General features: G+C 38.7%; 1 protein-coding gene across 5 annotated transcripts in view; it reads right to left on the reverse strand.

Moving 5' to 3' along the window:
- Positions 1-4648: 4648 nt before the first annotated feature.
- The window catches only part of card19 (caspase recruitment domain family, member 19), a 41377-nt gene continuing 26133 nt past the window's right edge, over positions 4649-19892 (reverse strand). For 4 of the 5 annotated variants that reach the window (XM_048548231.2, XM_048548234.2, XM_059649866.1 and 1 more), the window contains 5 exons: positions 18348-18484; positions 14217-14370; positions 12352-12414; positions 11072-11143; positions 4649-8357 (listed from right to left, as the gene is read on the reverse strand). In XM_048548231.2, coding sequence (XP_048404188.1) covers positions 8242-8357; positions 11072-11143; positions 12352-12414; positions 14217-14370; positions 18348-18484 — 542 coding nt within the window. In that variant the 3' untranslated portion in view covers positions 4649-8241. The remainder of the gene's footprint in view (positions 8358-11071; positions 11144-12351; positions 12415-14216; positions 14371-18347; positions 18485-19892) is intronic. The other variant, XM_048548230.2, reaches the window with a different exon arrangement.

Below are 19892 nucleotides of genomic sequence, written 5' to 3' on the forward strand. Positions count from 1 at the left end.
TGGTAAATGGAGCATCTTACACACAGGTATTGAATAGTTATCCCAGGACATCAAATGTTAATCAATCAGCTGTAAGATTCCAGATAAGCAGATGTTGCAATTTTAGGCTGCATGCATAATAAATGAACATCTGAAACGTTTCTGTGAATCAGATCTGCTGTTCATTTTACATACTTACTTTCTTTTTCTCGATCAGCAATTTTCCTTTTTTCGATCGTATTGATTCCTTACTTAAGTACGGCTCAGCAGGCTCTGAGTGTCAGCTGACACGTCGCCAAAGATGAATCATCATGGGATAATAAATCAGGAGAGGGATGGAAGCCTGGCCAATTTTCCCCTACTTACCCTTGGCTACGAAATTCACCTGCTTCATCTTCCACTGCTGCCTTGTTGAAATGAGCTAACTAACTTGTTAGCAATTTTTATGCTGCAGGCACACCTTTGCTTTGGAGATATTCATATCTGTAATGACTATCATTTTGGTCTCTGTATCTTAGTCATACTTTAAAGCACAGAGGGGTCAACCCTTTGTCCAGCATCAAGACTCATTTATCAGATATAACATGGTGTGAAGCTAGATGAACACAGCAGGCCAAGCAGCATCAGAGGAGCAGGAAAGTTTGACTTGCCGGTCGAAACCCTTCTTCAGAAATGGATGAGGGGAAGGGGGCTCTGAAATAAATAGGGAGACAGGGGGAGGCGGATAGAAGATGGATAAAGGAGAAGATAAGGTGGAGAGGAGAGAGACAGGTCAAAGAGGCAGGGTTAGAGCCAGTGAAGGTGAATGTAGGTGGGGAATTAGGGAAGGGATAGGTCAGTCCAGGGAGGACAGACAGGTCAAGGAGGCAAGATGAGATTCGTGGGTAGGAAATCAGGGTGGGGCTTGAGGTGGGAGGAAGGACAGGTTAGGGAGGCGGGGATGAGCTGGGCTGGTTTTGGGATGCAGTGGGGGAGGGGAGATTTTGAAGCTTGTGAAGTCCACATTGATACCCTTGGGCTGCAGGGTTCCCAAGCAAAATATGAGGTGCTGTTCCTGCATCTTTCAGGTGGCATCATTGTAGCATTGTAGGAGGCCCAGGATGGATATGTCGTCCGAGGAGTGGCGGGGTAAGGGTGGGGTTGCAGTTGAAATGGTTCGCAACTGGGAGTAGTCGTTTGTTGCGAACTGAGCGTAGGTGTTCTCGAAAGCGGTCCCCAAGCCTCTGCTTGGTTTCCCCACTGTAGAGTAGGCCACAATGGGAACAATGGATACAGTATATCACATTAACAGTTGTGCAGGTGAACATCTGTTTGATGTGAAAAGTCTTCTTAGGGCCTGGGATGGGGGTGAGGGGGGAGGTATAGGGGCAGGTGTAATACTTGCTTCAGTTGCAGGGAAAAATGCTGGGGTGGTGGGGCTGGGGGTGTGTGGTGCAGACAACGGGGTCACGGAGAGAGTGGTCCCTTTGGAAAGCACATCAGATCCCTGCTTTGTCAGGTAAAACAGCAACTAAGGCAATAGAATACAGCGCATATTTTAATTTCACAAGTTTTGCATTGTGGATTCTGGGAAACTTAAAATAATACTTCAGGGAACTGTTAAGAATCTCAAGCTATTTTCTTGCTGTAACATATATTATGAGTTAAGTGAAACACTGACGTAACAAGTTATTGTTATTTAAGCTATGTGCCTGCAATTTTATTTCTGAATTGGTCTAGTTGTCACTTCCTAAGTGGAATTATCTGTTTTCTAAAAGTTTATCAAGCCGTTAGTAGAGCTTATGGGAGTATCCTGTATTATTTCCAATATATACTTTATTGTTGACCTGTGTATGAGTTACAACCTTCAGCGAGATTCTGGTAGAAGGAAACAATGCATTGACTTAGAAAAAAAAATTGAGGCTATAGTAGTCAACATCAGAACAGATACATAATATGCATTCCAGTCAATGCTTTCAAAATCCTCTCTGGAGCCACAGTGATTCATATTACCATATCTGGGAGCATTCATCATTATCATTGTTCAAAATTGCAAGTATAACTACCAACACCACAATATTGTTTCAATATCAAAGTTCTTCCTGAAATGCCTTGAAGGGACAATTATAAGGAGTCATTTATCAAATACCTAAATCAAGCTGGATAGAGTACTGACATTATTTTTGTTTCACTAGGGAGGCAAAAAGTGTCCAATATACTTGAAGCTATGAACGTGTACTGGTTTAGAGAAACACAATGGGCTTAATTTCATTATTAGATGACCTCAAAAAAAGTTTTCCACAATGATTTGGCAATATTAGTGTCACAGTTTTCCCTCTTCTCCATGTCAGGATGAAACTAATGCCAAACCAGGGTTCTCTATGCATCCAGTTACAGTGATGTCATCAAGAAGCGTAAACACTACAGCAAATAACAAGTACAGAACATTGCATCTTCCAAAAATAAACAATTGAATCACAAAAATGATAAGAAATATGACCCAGAGAAGGATATAAACTATATAAGCTGGGAGGATGATAGTGCAGAACTCCAAAAAGAACATTGTGACAAGTTGGTGGTGTGGGCAAAAAGATCACAGGTGAAGTTCAATAAGGAGGAATGCAAGGTGATGCATTTTGATGGGGAAAACATTGACAATCAAAAACAGAATGCAACAGCAGAGAAACCTGGGTGTATGAGTGCATGGATCACGAAGGTGGTAGGACAGGGGGAAAGACAGCATCCTGGGTTTAAATAATAAGGACATAGAATACAACAGCGAAGAGGTTATGCTGAACCTATACAAAACACTTAAATAGACCTCATCTAGGGCTGCAGTATTGTATGCCGCTCTGAGTACCATATTATATGAAGGCTGTGAATGTGTTAGAGAGAGCACAGAGGATATTTTAAAAATGATTCCTGAGATGAGAAACTTCACGGGGATAGGTTGAATACGTTAGAACTGTTTCCTTAGAAAGAAGAAAGCTAAGAGGAGATCCAAGAGAAATGAAACCATTTGTCTTTTTTTTTAAGAAAAGGCTTTTTATTTTTACATTTCAACCCATACAAGATGATATACATGAGTACATGAAGAAAATGACACAACAAATGAATAAAACAACTCAAAACCACACCAGCGATTACAAAATTGGAAGAGGTGCAAGGCATTCAATTCAGGCAGAAGGTATCAGAAATGTTTGGTTAAGGACGTGACAAGTAGAAATGAACAAAAACAGAGCAAATTGGGATGTTCAAACCTTGAATTTCATTTCATGGTTATCCTGGAACAGCATCTACCAAATATTCACCCATCGTGACCCCTTGACAAGGTTTGAAAATTCTTGGAGTCTTTCAGTGAGAACTGGGAGAGCACATGAGGAGAGAGTGAGAGCTTGATCAGAGTACTGGTGGTACTTGCTGCATCAGAGCCCAGGACCCCAAAATCTCAGCCTGTGACCCCATTTCGGGTCCCAATCCCTAATTTGGGAAGCCCTGTCCTAGATCATGCACCCTTGTAACATGCGGCACAAAAACATTGGCATCGGTCAGGGAAAATATTGACCAAGCGTTCAAAGGAAAAGCAACCAAACCAATAAAGATACAAATAAATAATGAATGGACAACTGCAGTATTTTGTTGAGTGTTTTAGTCGTCATTTCCATTGCACAGTTTCTAAATTATTTACAGCTGAACAATAGATGGATGCATACAGTGCTAAAACATGAACTTTTGATTCTGAGTTATGGGATCAATGACCACCGGTAAAAAAAACTGATTGCATTTCTATCATTCCAAACAGAGAATCTGTGATTTGATGTGTTATATATTTAAATGCACAAAAGACCAAAAAAAATCAACTCTGCATTTACAGTGAGAACCTGGTTCTTTGTGACAAATGTTATGAAAAATAGAGGCTTTACACAAATTTCACTTGCTAAATTTTGTAACAAACATCAAATGATTCTTCATAATGCAAATAATTGGCTTTCAGATGCATAAAGATAGAAATAAAAGAGCTGAAAGTTTATCAATGGCAGATTAATTTACAACAAAACAATACACTTGGTTCAGAATAATCTGATTGTATTTTTCATCCAATTCTGCAATACAGAAAGAGAGTTTGCATAGAAGAAAAGAGGCTTAACACTATCTTCTCAAGACGAATCATGGACTGGCATTAAATCCCAGCCTTGCTAGAAATGCTCATACAAAATGAATTTTAAACATGCTACAGCAAATTATTTCCATTAAAATAGTTGCTGAAGAAATAGATGTTCCACAATTGCAGTGACAAATTCTAAATGGATGAAATCCATCAAAAATGTGGTTCCTTCACAAAAATTAAAACTCTCAAACTGGAAATGAAATTTGCATATAACAGTCATAATGACAAATCGGTAACAGTTTTAGAATGCAGTGATAATGGGAACTGCAGATGCTGGAGAATCCAAGATAACAAAGTGTGGAGCTGGATGAACACAGCAGGCCAAGCAGCATCTCGGGAGCACAAAAGCTGACATTTTGGGCCTCGACCCTTCATCAGAGAGGGGGATGGGGAGAGGGAACTGGAATAAATAGGGAGAGAGGGGGGAGCCCCCTCTCTCCCTATTTATTCTAGTTCCCTCTCCGATGAAGGGTCTAGGCCCGAAATGTCAGCTTTTGTGCTCCCGAGATGCTGCTTGGCCTGCTGTGTTCATCCAGCTCCACACTTTGTTATCAGTTTTAGAATGCACATGCTTTTGGGCTCTTTGTTTCTTTGGAATGCAAAGCATTAGAAATTGCAAACCAGTCACTGTGTACCTATTAGCTATAATAGAACTGAAAAACATCATGAATGAACTACTAAATGCTATGCAGTCCTGAGATTTTGGTTGTATGGTTATAACCTAATGCAATGAAGTAGCAGCAGAATCCAAAGGTGTGTCTTATAAGAGGGATATGTAGTGGGACATTTCTAATGATTGAAAATGCAATGCTAATGTCTAATTATAACTAGAAAGTGCTTACAAAACATCGTATGTTTTCTTTCCAGTTTACCCTCCTATTGTGGCAATTTTGGAAGTGCATTGAAACAAATTATTCTTAGGCTTCTACTAATACCAGTCATTGTGGCAAACAATTCAAATCCTGACTCATCAAAGCCTGTCCACCATCTTCAAGGCACAAGCCAGGAAAGTGATGAAATATTTCCAATTGCTTGCATGAGTGCAGTTCCAACAACAATCAAGAAGCTTGATACAGTTCAGGACAAAGCAGACTGATGAATGGTGCCCCAAAACACCACCTTAAACATTCACTCCCTCCACCACTGATGCACAGCAGTAGCAATACATGTCACCCACATAATGCACTGCAGAACCACACCAAAGCTCCTTTGACAACACTTTCCAAACCTGCAACCTCTACCATCCAGAAAGACAAGGACAACAGATGCATGGGAAATTCTGCAAATTCTCTTGCATGCTGCATCCTGATTTACAACTGTTATCACTATTCCTCCACTTTTGATGGGTCAAAATCCTGGAACTCCTTTCTTATTAGCACAATGGAGTACCCGCTCCACAAGTACAATGTAGTCCACAACCATCTTCTGAAAGACAGTTAGAGATGGGCAATAAATACTGGCCCTGCCAGTGTTGCCCTCATCCTATAAATGAAAAAAAATCAATAAATCAGTCTCCTTCCCTCTGCAATGCAGTCACCAATGAAACTAATTTGTCTTCCTATTAGGTGGCAGAGAATAATTTCGTTTACAAGTGCATGGCTCTCCTGAGCTGCTTAGCGTGTAGACAAAGCTACTTCCCTACAACTGCCCCAGCTGCAAATTTCTGACATTGTAAGATCATTAGTATGATATGAAATGATAACAATGTCCACATTAGTTCAGCCTCAGCTGGAATATTGTGATCAATTCTGAACACCGTACATTCAGAAGATTGTCAAGGCTTTAAAGACAGTGCAGAGGGCATAGCTGTGCCTATCCTGACCAGTATTTGAAAATGTAGCCCAAAGAGCCAGCAGCACTCAAATAGGCTACTTGGTCCAACTAGTCCATGCTGCTCCTTAATCTACATGTGATCCTCCTTCCATTATTTTCCCCAGTACTTCTATTCCCTCCTCCCCAAATCATGCATCAAGCCTCCACTTGAATGCAAAGCCATTGGTTTCAACTATTCCACATTCTCAGCACACACTGTGCGAAGAAATTACTCCTATTATTATTTGCCAGTGGCTATCTTAGGTTCACAATCCCATACCCCACCCAAGTAGAAACTTTTCCTCCACATTCATCCTATTGAATCCTTTCGCTAGCTTGAGAGGTCACTATCAGGGACTCGCTTTTGCAAAGAAAAACAGCACCAGTCTGCTCAAACCTTTCAGTTGCATCCTCTTCAATTTATCAACTTCCCTAAATACCTGTTCATCATTTTTCCATTACGTCAAAACCTTTTCTGTGATATGGAAAGCTGAATTCCACACAGTGCTCAAAGTATAATCCAATGAACTCACTTTAACATTACCTCCCTGCTTTTGTATTCTATTTCGATAATAATGAATCACAATACTTTGTTTGCACCTTTTATAGTTTTACCATTTAATGTTATTACTTTCAGTGATTTATGAAGTGCTATAAAATTTTGCTAAGACCTGCAGTGACTATAAATCTAATTATACATCTGGCTGTAGTTCTGGGATTCTGTCCAACATATTTTTCCGAGGCAAGCTGGTCTCTGACCATCAGAAATTGTGCCAGTCAGAGCTGCCAGATTGCACTGGGCACCAACTCGGCAGCTGCACGTGGCCATTTAGAGAGTAACGAGGGAAAGTGGATATGCTGCTGAGAGAGTTAAAGTTTATGCCACAATTTCTGAACTGAGAATTAACTGAGAATTAGTGTGTTTACAGCACACTAACAATGCTGTTCTGCAAGTAGCTAATTAGAAACAATAAAGGCAGCTTGCCCTGTGAGGAAGTGGCTCACAGCTCCTTGCTGCTCCTTCTCCCACCATCAACTGCCAACTGACCTTGAGGACTATATGTGAGACTCCAGAATGCAACTTGTTTTCCCATCATTGCACAGCATGGGCAATGGTATGGAGTTGTCTATTGTCACAAATATCTAGAAAGAGAGTGAAAAGTGCTTGGTCACCACAATCCGGTGCCATTTTGAGTTACAAGAGGAATAAAAAGAAATTACATAAATAGAGTTCATCTTCTGTTTGAGGGGCTTTCAAACACATCTCCAGAGCTTCTGTGAGGGCTCTGCAAGATGTCCCGAGTCTCAAGGAGTCCCCACTCCGGGTACAGTGACAACAAAGTCACCAAGAATGTACACTTCAGGCATATTCCAGCAGAGCTCCCTACTCCTGGCACTGCCTCTGTCGCTGCAACACACCACCAAGAATCCCTGCTCTAGGCACTGCTACCATCGCAGCCAAAGACCCGTCGAATCTGCTAAAAGTGCAGCTTAACAATCTTTGGCAGCTTTGATGGAAGCATATATCAAATAGTTACCCCACACTGTAGTTACAGTACGGCTGTGAGAAACCAACAACTATGAATTTGGTCATTTTCATTTGTTAAAAAATACACGGGTGATACAAAAGGCTTTCATCTGTTCCAATGAATTAACATTTTCTGACAGTAAAAAAGAATTACAACAATAGGAAATAACTTCAGGTATTTGTAAGGTTTATGAGTGGCTCTTAATTTTACCCGTTACTGTGCAAGCAGACAGTATCGTACAGCCACTTGCTTGTATGTTGCTTTATATAGTCCTGACAGTTCACTTGCACTTTGGGTACACCTGCAGTTTTCAATTAATCTAGAACAATTCCATGAGTGTTCAATAAGATATAACATTCAGTACAAATTTATGAACCTCCATTTCTTTTTCTCCTGAGTGTCAGTATTTTTTACAAATATGGTTGGCTTAAAACTTACAATTACAGTATTTTCAGTATAATAGGATGGATAGCTGAATCCCTGTTTTTACATATTAGCTGCCAGCATTGGGAGGGAAGAGGAAATAAATTCTACATGCTTTTCTTGATCTTCCAGATTATTTCAATACCCTATTGCAGGTTTATGGCCAATCATTGTTGCTGAAAGGAAGTAGTAATATTTCTGGAAAGCACATTTACTTGGAATACAAATAGATAAATATAACTGTCTTTGGTTTTGATAGAAGAACCATCCTTTTTTGAAAAAGTATATGTATTCTCCGTCATTTGTTGATATGAAGGCAGACAGGCTAGTTGCTGAACTGCTGCCGTTTCTTTAGTTCCTCTTTGCCTGGTCTTCAACGTATGCTAACAAATACCTTCTAGCTCGTCTTCCAACACCAAGAGAAGAGAAACCTATGATCTTCTTAGCAGCACTTTCAAACTTAATATCTGCAGATAGAATTGAAAATACATCACAATGCAAGATCAATCTTAAATATGGAAATAGCTAGTCTGTGTGCTAACGTTAAAGTTCGTTTTGTGACTCAGTCTTTTTTGCTTTTTTTCATAAGTCATTAGACAGGACCCGCAGAAATTGATCTACAGTCAGTTCATAAGCAGTCACGAGATAAATTACAGAAAGACACTTTTTTATGTACCAAATTAATGTTTAATTCTGAATACCTTCAACTGAATAAGATCTGGGTGCATTGTACCTATTAACACAAACATTTCTACTGTCAAATCACCTTAAGGTCAATCATTTTTGAATTGAGTTGAACTATATGGTGTAGCTAAATAATTGATTGAATAAACTTAGTTCACATAACCTAACAAAATATATTTGTCAAATTTTAACTCAATTTGACGGCTTGGCTCTCTTCATTATTTAGATTAACCTGTCTGTCATTTTTACCATTCTTTTTGTTTAATACCCAGATTTGACCTAGTGTTCGGAGAAGAAACTTCATCAAGTAACCTTCCTATCCTTTAGATGTTATGCAACACTTTCAGCAAGTGCTTGACACTAAGAGGCCGATTCACTGGCTGGGAAATAAGGAACTTGGAGTACACTGTCAGGATCAGACATCAATCATTTAGGACTGAGACAAGAAGTTACTTCTTAACTCAAATAGTTGTGAATCTTTGGAATTCTCTATCCTGGACAGTTGTAGATGCTATATCATTGAATATATATTTAAAACAAAAGCACTGTCTTCCATTTATTTAGCACTTTTAATGACTATTGGATGTCCCAAAGCATTTCACAGCCAATGATAACACAGTGTGGAGCTGAAGAAACACATCAGGCCAGGCAGCATCACAGGAACAGGAAAGTTGACGTTTTGGGTTGGGACCCTTCTTCAGAAAATGAGTATTTTTGAAGAGTACTCACTTTTGTAATGTGGGAAACTTAGCAGTCAATTTGCGCACAGCCCAAACAGCAATGTGATAATGAGCAAATAGTTTGTTTTTGTGATGTTGATTGAGGGATAAATATTGGTCAATATACAGGAGATTCCCCCCCACCCCGCCTGGAAGCACTGTAAAATAGTACCAAGGGATCTTTTGCTTCAATCACAGGCAGCAGTTGGACTTTGGTTTGATGGCTTCAGCTGGAAAATGACACTACTCACAGCACTGCATTGGAATGTTAGCCTTGATTTTATGGCAGTGATGGGAAGATTTTTGGTCTATTAGAGAAAAGAAGGGTGTAGGGAGCATAGTGAAAAAAGACGTTGAGACTCAAGGTCAGCCATGATGTACTAAATGGCAGAGTAGATTTAAGGGCCAGTGATGGTACCCTCCTGCCCTATTTCTTATGTTTAAACAGCAGCAACTAAAATAGAGGTTATGAGAGAACACAGTCATTGATCCTCTTCTGATCACAACTTATAAAATGACAGTAAAACTTTGAATTACAAATGACTGTTTGTTTCCTGCTCCATATCTGTTACTCTTAACAATTTAATTTTGCCTCTGCAACATTTATTTTCCCATTGCTCCAAAATCCTAATTATCACCATATGGGTTGCCTGGTTGAATATTCTATTCATTCGTCTCCAATCACCACAAATTGCAACTCATTCACCAAGTTCTGGAAATGCACCCCGAGCATGTGGATAAAGATCTTAGATCCCCTTTCCACAAACCTCCATGGACTCACCCCACCTTAACTCAGCAATGTGCTCAGGTTGTACAATTCAGCATACACATACCACTGCTCTTCAATGGGTCATCTCCTTTTCAAATACTGCTCCCTCAGCTCCATCACTCGTGGTTAATCATTTAGCTGTATTGTTGCTTTGCTTTAGAATTCACTCTTGAATTTTTCAAACTTGCCAAATCCGTTATTGCTTTTAATCATTCTTTCTGTTCTACCCCTCAAAATAGAAACATAGTCTTTTTCTATTCCCTTCATCCCCTTCCTACTTCCTCTGTAGAATGCTCCATGATATCTTTCAGTAGATAAGGAATTCTATAAATTGCAAGCTGTTCTCACATATGGGGCATTATGGATCACACTTTTAATGAGATTTATTGCCCTTTAGTGGCAATGGAAATATATAAAGTAATCAAATTTGATATTTCAATGGACATAAGTTTAAAACCAAACATCTTCAAATTTCTATTGATTCTGCATCAACGTAAGATAGGTCCATCAGAGGAGCAGGAAAGTTAACGTTTTGGGTCGGGGCCCTTCTTCAGAAATGCCTGGCCTGCTGTCTTCCTCCAGCTCCACACTGTGCTATCCCTGACTTCAGCATTGGTAGATCTTACTATCTCTGATGTGATAGGTCCGGTTTTGATCAAACAAACAATGGACGCTAATGTTTGATTTTAAAAATAAGTCTCCACAACAATTGCTTCGTACATTGTTATGAAACTAGGAGTTTCCTTCATAACACATAAATGCAAAATAATCCTTAGTTTTCATTAAGGTGATTTGGTTGGGGGGGGGGGCGCGGTTTAGTCACAGTCATATAATTAGAGTTTCTAAACTATAGGATGCTGCACTGCAAAAATCTATTCACACTTCCTGTGCTTCTACCATCTGTGTCAACCTATTAATAAAAGGAGAATATTTTATGTTTGCCTGGGGCAGATATGAATTATAAAGCTAGTTTAATTCATCACTTCCTTTATTAATTATGCACTCTTACCTTCTTTACAGTAATACAGCAGGAAAGCCAATCCTGCTGCCATACTGAAACAAGCCAGAAAAAACACAGGACCTGAAAATAGATGCAACAATTAATGACACACATTTTATTATGGATTTTAGACCAAGTGTTAGATTAGATCATTGAGTGTCTTAAATTAATGTCTTATAAAGTAGGGTCAGGAAAAGAAACAGTAGTTTTGAAGTTCAAGCCCAATGGACTAAATGCTGGCCTTGCTAGCAATACTCATATTGTAACAGGATAAAAATGTCAATGTTTAATTACTAGAACCAGAACATTTTACCACAAACATGGACATAAAAGGGTCAACTATTTGTATACGAGTTGGATCAATGAAGGAAAAAAAATCAGCTAGTCACATGTTTGCCTGTTTTTTGATGCAGAGGTGTAGAATAACCATCAAAGAAATTGGCATTTCTACAGAAATCCAGTGTGACTCATACTGCATTTAATACACATATAATGTAGTGAATCAATGTTCTCTTTCAAAAGCATCAGGGAAAAGTGGCTCCAAATTCACCCTAGTTACTTCATTCATTCTTATATGGGTAGTAAGTTACAATTTAAACATTTTACGTTCTAAAGTAATTTAGGCAAGGTGCACAATATTTCAAACATAACAATCATGATTATTTCAAAATGATTCCAAAATTATCAGCAATGCAAGGAAAATACAATAAATTAAAAATTTAATGTATCTGCAAAATCTTTAATGTAAACCACTTTAATTTTTTTTACGCTTTTACAGGAAATACAGTTGAACTGGTCATATAACACATTTTTTGCCAGCCTTATGAAATGGAATTAGGCAGATTACCACAGGTAGCACGTATATATTTACAATCAGACAATGATCAAATCAAGCACCAGGTTTTTTGATGGAATATGAAAGAGTCGATGATGATCTCTCCCAGGTAATCTCACTTCATATTAAAACACTTTAGCACTCTGAAAGGAAGTGAAAATTCAAAATGCTATGCAGACATTAATACTGACATCATTGTTGTTGAACTAAACCCTTAAAAGAATGGAGGTGTGAACTTACATTAATTTACATAATGTATTCATATTCCTAAAATGTATGCTCTCAAAAATTAATTTCATGATTTCTCTCTGCAGTATTACATGTGAAAATTCATTTTGCCAGAACACTAATGCCGACCTACCTCAGTAACTATATAAAACAAAAGTTGAGTGTTCTTACATTTCAAATCAACTGCTCATTAAGCTTCAAAATAATATATTTAAAAATAAATTACCCCTGTCATTGAGTATGTATTTCTCTCTACTGTACATATCCAATCCCACCGGTCTTATTGTTCCTGTGAAAGCAAGTAATGCAGATACTATTTAGTTTCATTTTTCTGAATTGTGTAAATTATCACAATCTAAAAAGTTGTATCTCAGAATACATTAAGACACCATGAATTCCGAAGATGAATTTTGGAGTAATCACATCATGCAGGACTTTAAAGGCACCTGGTCATCACAACAAAATTATTGGCAAATCTAATTTTTGTTTTAGGGAGTAAAGTAATTAGAGGCGCATAACTTCCATTATGATAAAGTCACAAAGAAGTGAAATGATAATGAACTAATTATCACTTTCATCACCTGGAATGTAGTCTCATCCAACAGATCACACTTTTACAGAATTGGCCCAACTTTCAAACCTTTGACATCAGCCAAACCCAACGCAGTGCACAAACAGCTCACTTGTAGGTCAATAAATTAGTGACTAGGATTAGATTAAGACGGTTTTTAATCAACTTGCTTAGATGTTATGACATATATCTGGAGTAGGTGGTGATATGTGAACTTGGACCTTCCGACCCAGAGGTAGGGATACTGCCAGTGCCGTCAGAGTCCTAAGTGATTGAATGTAAACACAGACTCCAAACATATTCAGGTTAAGACAATTACTGAATGGCATTAATTCACAAGAGAATGATTGTAGTTAGCAGATTCCTGTGTACATCAAAAATAACCTCAATATGTTCTGTGATGCTTGTGTTATACAGATAATGTCAACATGTACAATTAACTCAAGTAAGTTTGCATAAAGTTTGTTACAGTTCTGAAAGTTATAGGATTATTATATGGTGACTGTAACTTTAAATTTAGGGCAATATGAAGGAAGTTGTATGACTTTGTCTGAAATCTGCCTGACTGTAGCCTGGATAGTTTGACTGTTAGAGATTAAGGTAGGCTGAAATTGTTTTAATGAGAAGAAGGTGTATGGTGTGCGTACATAGTAGACAATGGCAGCTGTCTGACTTTGAGTGTCCAAGGTCCCAGAAAGGTATTCTTGGCATTGGATGGTAAACAATTGTGCCAGAGGCTTACATTTACATTATAAAATGAAAGGGATTCTGGTATAAGGATAGATGATAGCATTTCTGTCTGGATGCAAGATTAAGATGTTTCACAATGCCGAGAGAGAAGGCAGAAGCAACCATTTTTGAGATCAGGTTGTAGGTTTCCCATCTAATTAATGAACATTATAGCCAGACACAGTAGTTTTGTATAAACAGCAGAGAAATAAAATTGTTGGTCTTTGTGAGTTATCATAAGAAGATGCAGGAGGGAGATAATCTTAAATCAAAGTTCACACTCAGCAGCCTTTGACAGATACCGGGTGAGTCATCCTGGGGTTGGGGGAGATAAAGAATAATCTTTGGACAGGCTTTGTTGCTGGTGATGGGTGTACAAAACTCTGAAAACTAAGGGAAATGTTTGAAAACACTAACTCAAAGACTATATTCAGCAATACATGTAATGGAAACCCATAGGAAGCTAGGGGCGACAATGGTCTATTTGCTGTAAGATTATTATATAGTGGAGATTGTGCTGCATGTCTCGCATAAAAGAGTAACATTTCTTTCTGAAATATGAAGTATAAGGTGCTTACGAAAATGAAATAGTGTTTAATCCGTACTGCTTTTAGTCAATTGTTTCAGTAAAAGTTTTAAATCATGAAGTATAGCTATCTCATTCTTTTCGATAATAATATGAATATCGAATCCAATTTTAAATGGTGGGTTTCTACAGAGGATAAAAAAGACAAATCCAGTAAGACAAATAAAACACACTGCTTATTGCTTGTAGGAAATTGCAAACTTACTGGCCACAGATTTGCTTGGTAGGTTTTTGTAGATGTGCACATCATTTATCTCCAAAGCATTGTAAAATTCTTTACATGCTCTGTTGCTTTTGGTCTGCAGATGAAGGAGGAGCTCAGATATTCTTACACATACTGGAGTATTTACATTTCTGAACTGTTGAAAACAATGCAAGCTTTAGCATGAATATTGCCAACGGTGAAGCATATCTTACCTTTGTTTGACATCAGATCATTTATTCTGATTGCATTAACCTTGACTTAATGAGTAGCGCTCTCCCTCTGAGTCAGGAGTTCAAATCCTACCCCAAAAACTTGGGCTTATATCTTGGCTGATACTCTCGTGCAGTGTCAATGAACTGCTGTGCTGGAAGTGGTTAGATATTTCAGTACAGCATTAAACAAATATGCTATTTTACCTACTATAATGCTACGCAAGGAAAAACTGTGGCGTTCTCTTTGGTGTTCTGGCCAATATCTACCCCTTACTAATGCCTAAAAAATGATGTGTGGTCTTTACTATATTGCTGTTTGTGGAGACTGGTTTGCAAAAGTAGTGTGATGCCAACAGTGTGTGTTCAATTCCCATCACTGATGAGATTACTATGAAGGACTGTCCTTCTCAACCTCTCCCCTAACCTGAGGTATGGTGGCCATCAGGTTAAATCATCACCAGTCATCTTTCTCTAATGAGAGAGCAGTCCTCTGGTCTGGTAAGACTGCGGTGACACAAAAGCTGTTTGTGAGACATTGCTGTATGCTACGTAACCTAAGTTACAAATAGAGTCTGAACTTCCAATACATTGTTAAGTAATTTGCTCATGAAACCTCGTAGTCTGAGTCCTAACACAGAAGTGATTGTTCGGGGAATACATATTTCTAACTTAGCTAAACAGTTGGTATCAATATACAGCCAAGTGCAGGCAAAGAGCCTCATCAATCATCCGTTGGTGCATAAGCCCCAGATGACAATGTACATCCAAATGTGATGGCTACCACAGTGACTCAGACCTCTGCTGTGAACTGTAATGCACTATTATCACCTGAAAGAAAACACAGGTACCTCTGTTATGCTTGACACTGAACAGAACTCTAACTAACCAGCTGTCACCAGTTTATATATTCTTTGGCAGACAATCTGATTTAAAATTACCAAAAAGCTATTTCTTATACTATTATGCCCATGATTTCTGCACATGTATTTATGAAAAAGACACATATTTTACTTCTAAAAATCAGGATGGAATGGACGATTTACCTTGCCAGGAGGACAGGTGACCTTTGATTGTGTTTTTTCTTCAGATGGGGACTGATTCATGGCTGGGAATGACTTTTTGTTCTTTATTCGTTCATGGGACGTGGGTGTCACTGGCTAGGGCAGCAGTTATTGCCCATCCCCAATTGCCCAGAGGGCAGTTAAGAGTCAACCACATTGCTGCGGGTCTGGAGTCACATGTAGGCCAGACCAGGTAAGAATGGTGTTTTCCTTTCCCCTAAAGGACATTAGAAAATCAGATGGTTTTTTTTACCCCGCCCCCCCCTACGGACAATCGGCAATGAATTTATGATCATTGTTAGAGTGTTAATGCCAGATACTTATTGAATTCAAATTCCACCATCTGCTGCGGCAGGATTCGAACCCAGGTACGCAGAACATTATCTGGGTCTCTGTACTAACAGTCTAGTGACAATACCACTAGGCCATTGCCTCCCCTTACAGAAATTAAGGCATAATCGTCACCCAGACTTAATGTCTGCAACCTGAAAATCCACAAAAATGGACACAAAGAAAATCACTTAATCTATGAGACCATAAGGTCACAAGCCATAGGCGCAGTAACAGGTCTTTCAGCCCATTCAGTCTGCTCTGCCACTCAATGAGGTCATGGCTGACCTGATAATCGTCAACTCTACTTTTCTGCCTTTTCCCTGTAATTGTTGATTCCCTTACTGAATAAAAATCTGTCTATCTCAGCCTTGAATATACTGACTAACCCAACCTCGACAGCCCTCTGATGTAAGGAATGCCACATATTCACTATCTTTTGAGAGAAGAAATTCCTCCTCATTTCTGATTTAAATGAATGACCCCTTACTCTGAGATTATGTCTTTGGTTCTACACTCCCCCATTAGGGAAACTATTTTATTGTATCTAACCTGCTACATCCACTAAGAATTGTGTATGTTTCAGTAATGTTGCCTCTTATTTTTCAACACCCCAATGTGTATGGGTCAAAATACTCACCTTTCCTCATGAGGCAGGCCTTCCATTTCCAGGATCAACCTGGCAAACCTTGTTTGGACTGCTTCCAATGCCAGTATATCTTTTAAGAGGAAAGGAGCCCAAATCTGTTCACATATTCCAGCTGTCGTCTGAGTGGTACCTTGTGTAATATTAGTAAAACCTCCCTATTATTATATTCCATTCCTTTTGAAATAAAGGTCAAAAGTCCATATGCCTTCCCTAATAGCTGATGAATTTAGATGCCAGCGTTTTGTGATTTGTGCATGAGGATTCCCAAATCCTTCTGTGTTGTAGCTTTCTGAAGTTTTTCTCTATTAACAGATGTTAAGCTAACTTGCCTATAGTTACATGTTTCTGTGTACTTCCCTATTTAATTAACGGTGTTACATTTGTAGTTTTCCAATCCTTTTCCAGGATCTAAGAATTCTTGGAAGATTACTACTAGTGCAACCACTATTTCCACAGCTTTTTGTTTCAATGTCCTTGGATGCATCCCATCAGTTTCAATGATCAAGCTAGTCTTCAGCCTCATTAGTTTCCCTAGTATTTTTTCCTGTTGCAATTGTTATCACATGTTTATTCTCCTCATTTTGTCCCTTGGTTATGTAGAATTTTTGGAAAGCTTGTAATGTCTTCTACTATGAAGACTGATGCAAAGTACTTATCCTCCTATCCCATTTCCTGGTTCCTCATTATTATTTTTTAAGTGGCCTGTATTAACTGTGTTAACTTCAGCCTTTCTCCCACTCTCGCACTCTCCCTTCTCTCCCTCTCTCCCTTCTCTCCCCTCTGTCCCTCTCTCCCCCTCTCCCCCTTCTCTCCGTCTCTCCCCTCTCTCCATCTCTCTCTTCTCTCCCTCTCTCTCCCCCCTCTCTCTCTCTCCCTCTCTCCCCCTCTCTCTCTCTCTCTCTCCCTCTCTCCCCCTCTCTCTCTCCCTCTCTCCCCCTCTCTTTTTTAAGTGGCCTGTGTTAACTTTAGCCTTTCTCTCATTTTTGATATATTTAAAGAAGCTCTACACACATAACAACGGTAAATTGAAAAGCAAATGACTGTGAGCTCAGACAAAATAGAAACATTTAGCAGGGCAGACAATATTTGTAGGCAGAACAGGTGAATGTTTTACAACTTAAAAACCTGGTTTCGAAACACCAAAACAAGTTGTTCTGTCCTCAAATGGTGAGTCACATACTGAATGTTTCCAGCATTTTGTGTATTTCAACCATTCTCAACGACTGAATAAACTGTCATTGCTCTTGGATAATGCTGAGCCAACGAGAATTGGAAGAACTCTTTGCACAGTTATTCAAGCACAGACTGTTTCACAACAGAAGGAAACTGATACATGGACCATCAGTTAAAGAGAATGAAATATACATTTGAGAATTCACACACATAAAAGGTTATAGCAAAAGAACGAGTGATGAACTTGATCAGGTAATTCCAATTTTGGTGTTAGACGTATCATGAACACCAGTACAGACAATTATATGCATTACAGACCAAACGGCCTCCCACTGTAACATACTATCCCGTCTCCATTTCCTCACACCATGCACTATTCCCAAGTCTCTCTCTCTCCACTACAAAGTTATCTGAAATTAGCCAGAAGTTGATAAGGGAAAGTGCACTGTTAATTTACCTCGCACTTTTTACCTTCATGTGTTGTCACCCTGACAATACAAGAGTTATTGTGGGTTGGACATATTACTTTTCCTGCAAACTTCTGCAATTGGTTAGCACAGTGATGAACTGTACCACTGAAATACCACTGTACTCTAAACAATTACTGAGCAGAAACATACTTTCACCAGAGGACAACAAAATGATTTAAAGGGCTATAAACTTGGATGATATAGCATGCAGTACAGTAACATATACATTTTCCTACCATTTCAGCTTCTGTATTATTCAGAATTTGGGGATAGATTCTATACAGATGAAGAACTATTCTGTCCACCAATTTTTCATTCAGTGTTCCTTCACTCGTTAGAAACTGTGTGTCCTTTTCCAGCCGCTTGCAGTAGTCTGTAAAATACCACAACATAAGCATGCAACCGCATGATATCTTTCAACAAATCAGAGTCACATTTGGCATATTTTTGCTACTGCCTTCCCTGCTGGGTGAGCTAGATATCTAACTGAGAGACATGGAGGGATTTTTAGCTGTGTTGCAGCTTATCTGCTGTAGGTTTCTCACAGGTCATGTGCCTCAACCTCTTTCCAAGTGATTGTGATGAAGAAACAAAAACAAAGTTGCTGGAAAAGCTCAGCAGATCTAGCAGCATCTGTGAAAAAAAATCAGAGTTAACATTTCGGGTCCGGAGACCCTTCCTCTTCCAGCAACTTTGTTTTGGTTCCTGATTTACAACATCCGCAGTTCTTTCGGTTTTTAATTTGGTGATTAAAAAAACTTGTGGACTGTGGTGGACTAAGAGTTCCTATTAAATAAAAAATAATTCCCCTGCCACATACGAACAACAAGTGTTACATACGATTGGAAACAAAGCCAAAATTCTTTAATACATATATTTAATACATACATTAATTCTTTGATACATAGCCATAGTGACATGTTTGCTACCTTTAACGGTTTGAGAATCTGTGTCCCTAGGTCTCTTTACATTTCTGTTTAGATACATTAACCAACAAACCTAATCAATAAATTCAGAGACAGCGGTAGTCAGTTAGGGTTTGAAATTTGACTGCACTTCCTTGCAAGAATTCTCCCTCCAAACTTGACAAAGGCTACTAACTGTTCCCATTCTGACACCATCTGTGTTATCATGGAAAGCCACCTCTATTGAAACAAATTATATCAACAATTTATCATAGAAGTTAATTGCAAAGATGACACTTAAATTGTACTGAGAACACTGCTTTGTGCAGTTAAACTTTGCAAATACCATTTAAAAGGTCTGCAGATTTCAAGCAAAGTCAGATCTTCTAGCACTTCCAATAAGTTGTCAGCACTGTTAAAAACTAGTTATGGTCTGATTATTGTCTTGCACTACAGTGATGAAAAATAAACTCTGACTGGTTGCCAATCTGCACTGGCCAATTGTAATCCATGTCAAATAATGAATTTTGCCTCTGAAAAGGTTGCCAGCATTTTGAGCACAACCTTTCAATACAGCATTCATTTTTATACATCTCCCATTGTAATTTACAACAGCCACTGTACAAAATTACATTGTTTGAAAGTCAGGTAAGAATATTAAAGACGTTCTGACCTTTTAAAGTATAATAGTTTTGAATTGTAATCAGAAGTATAGGAGGAGATAATGGCATAGTACAGAACTTCCAAGAATGATCCCACCAATTTCTTTTACCACATGCAGCATGTATTTATGTTCATGTTACAACTTCATGCAACAGTCCAAGAGGCTGAGAAAATGAGTGGATCTGAGTGAAAAAATCAATGTCACATTTGGAT

Source organism: Stegostoma tigrinum, chromosome 11, assembly GCF_030684315.1.
Source record: "Stegostoma tigrinum isolate sSteTig4 chromosome 11, sSteTig4.hap1, whole genome shotgun sequence".
Classification (NCBI taxonomy): Eukaryota; Metazoa; Chordata; class Chondrichthyes; order Orectolobiformes; family Stegostomatidae; genus Stegostoma; species Stegostoma tigrinum.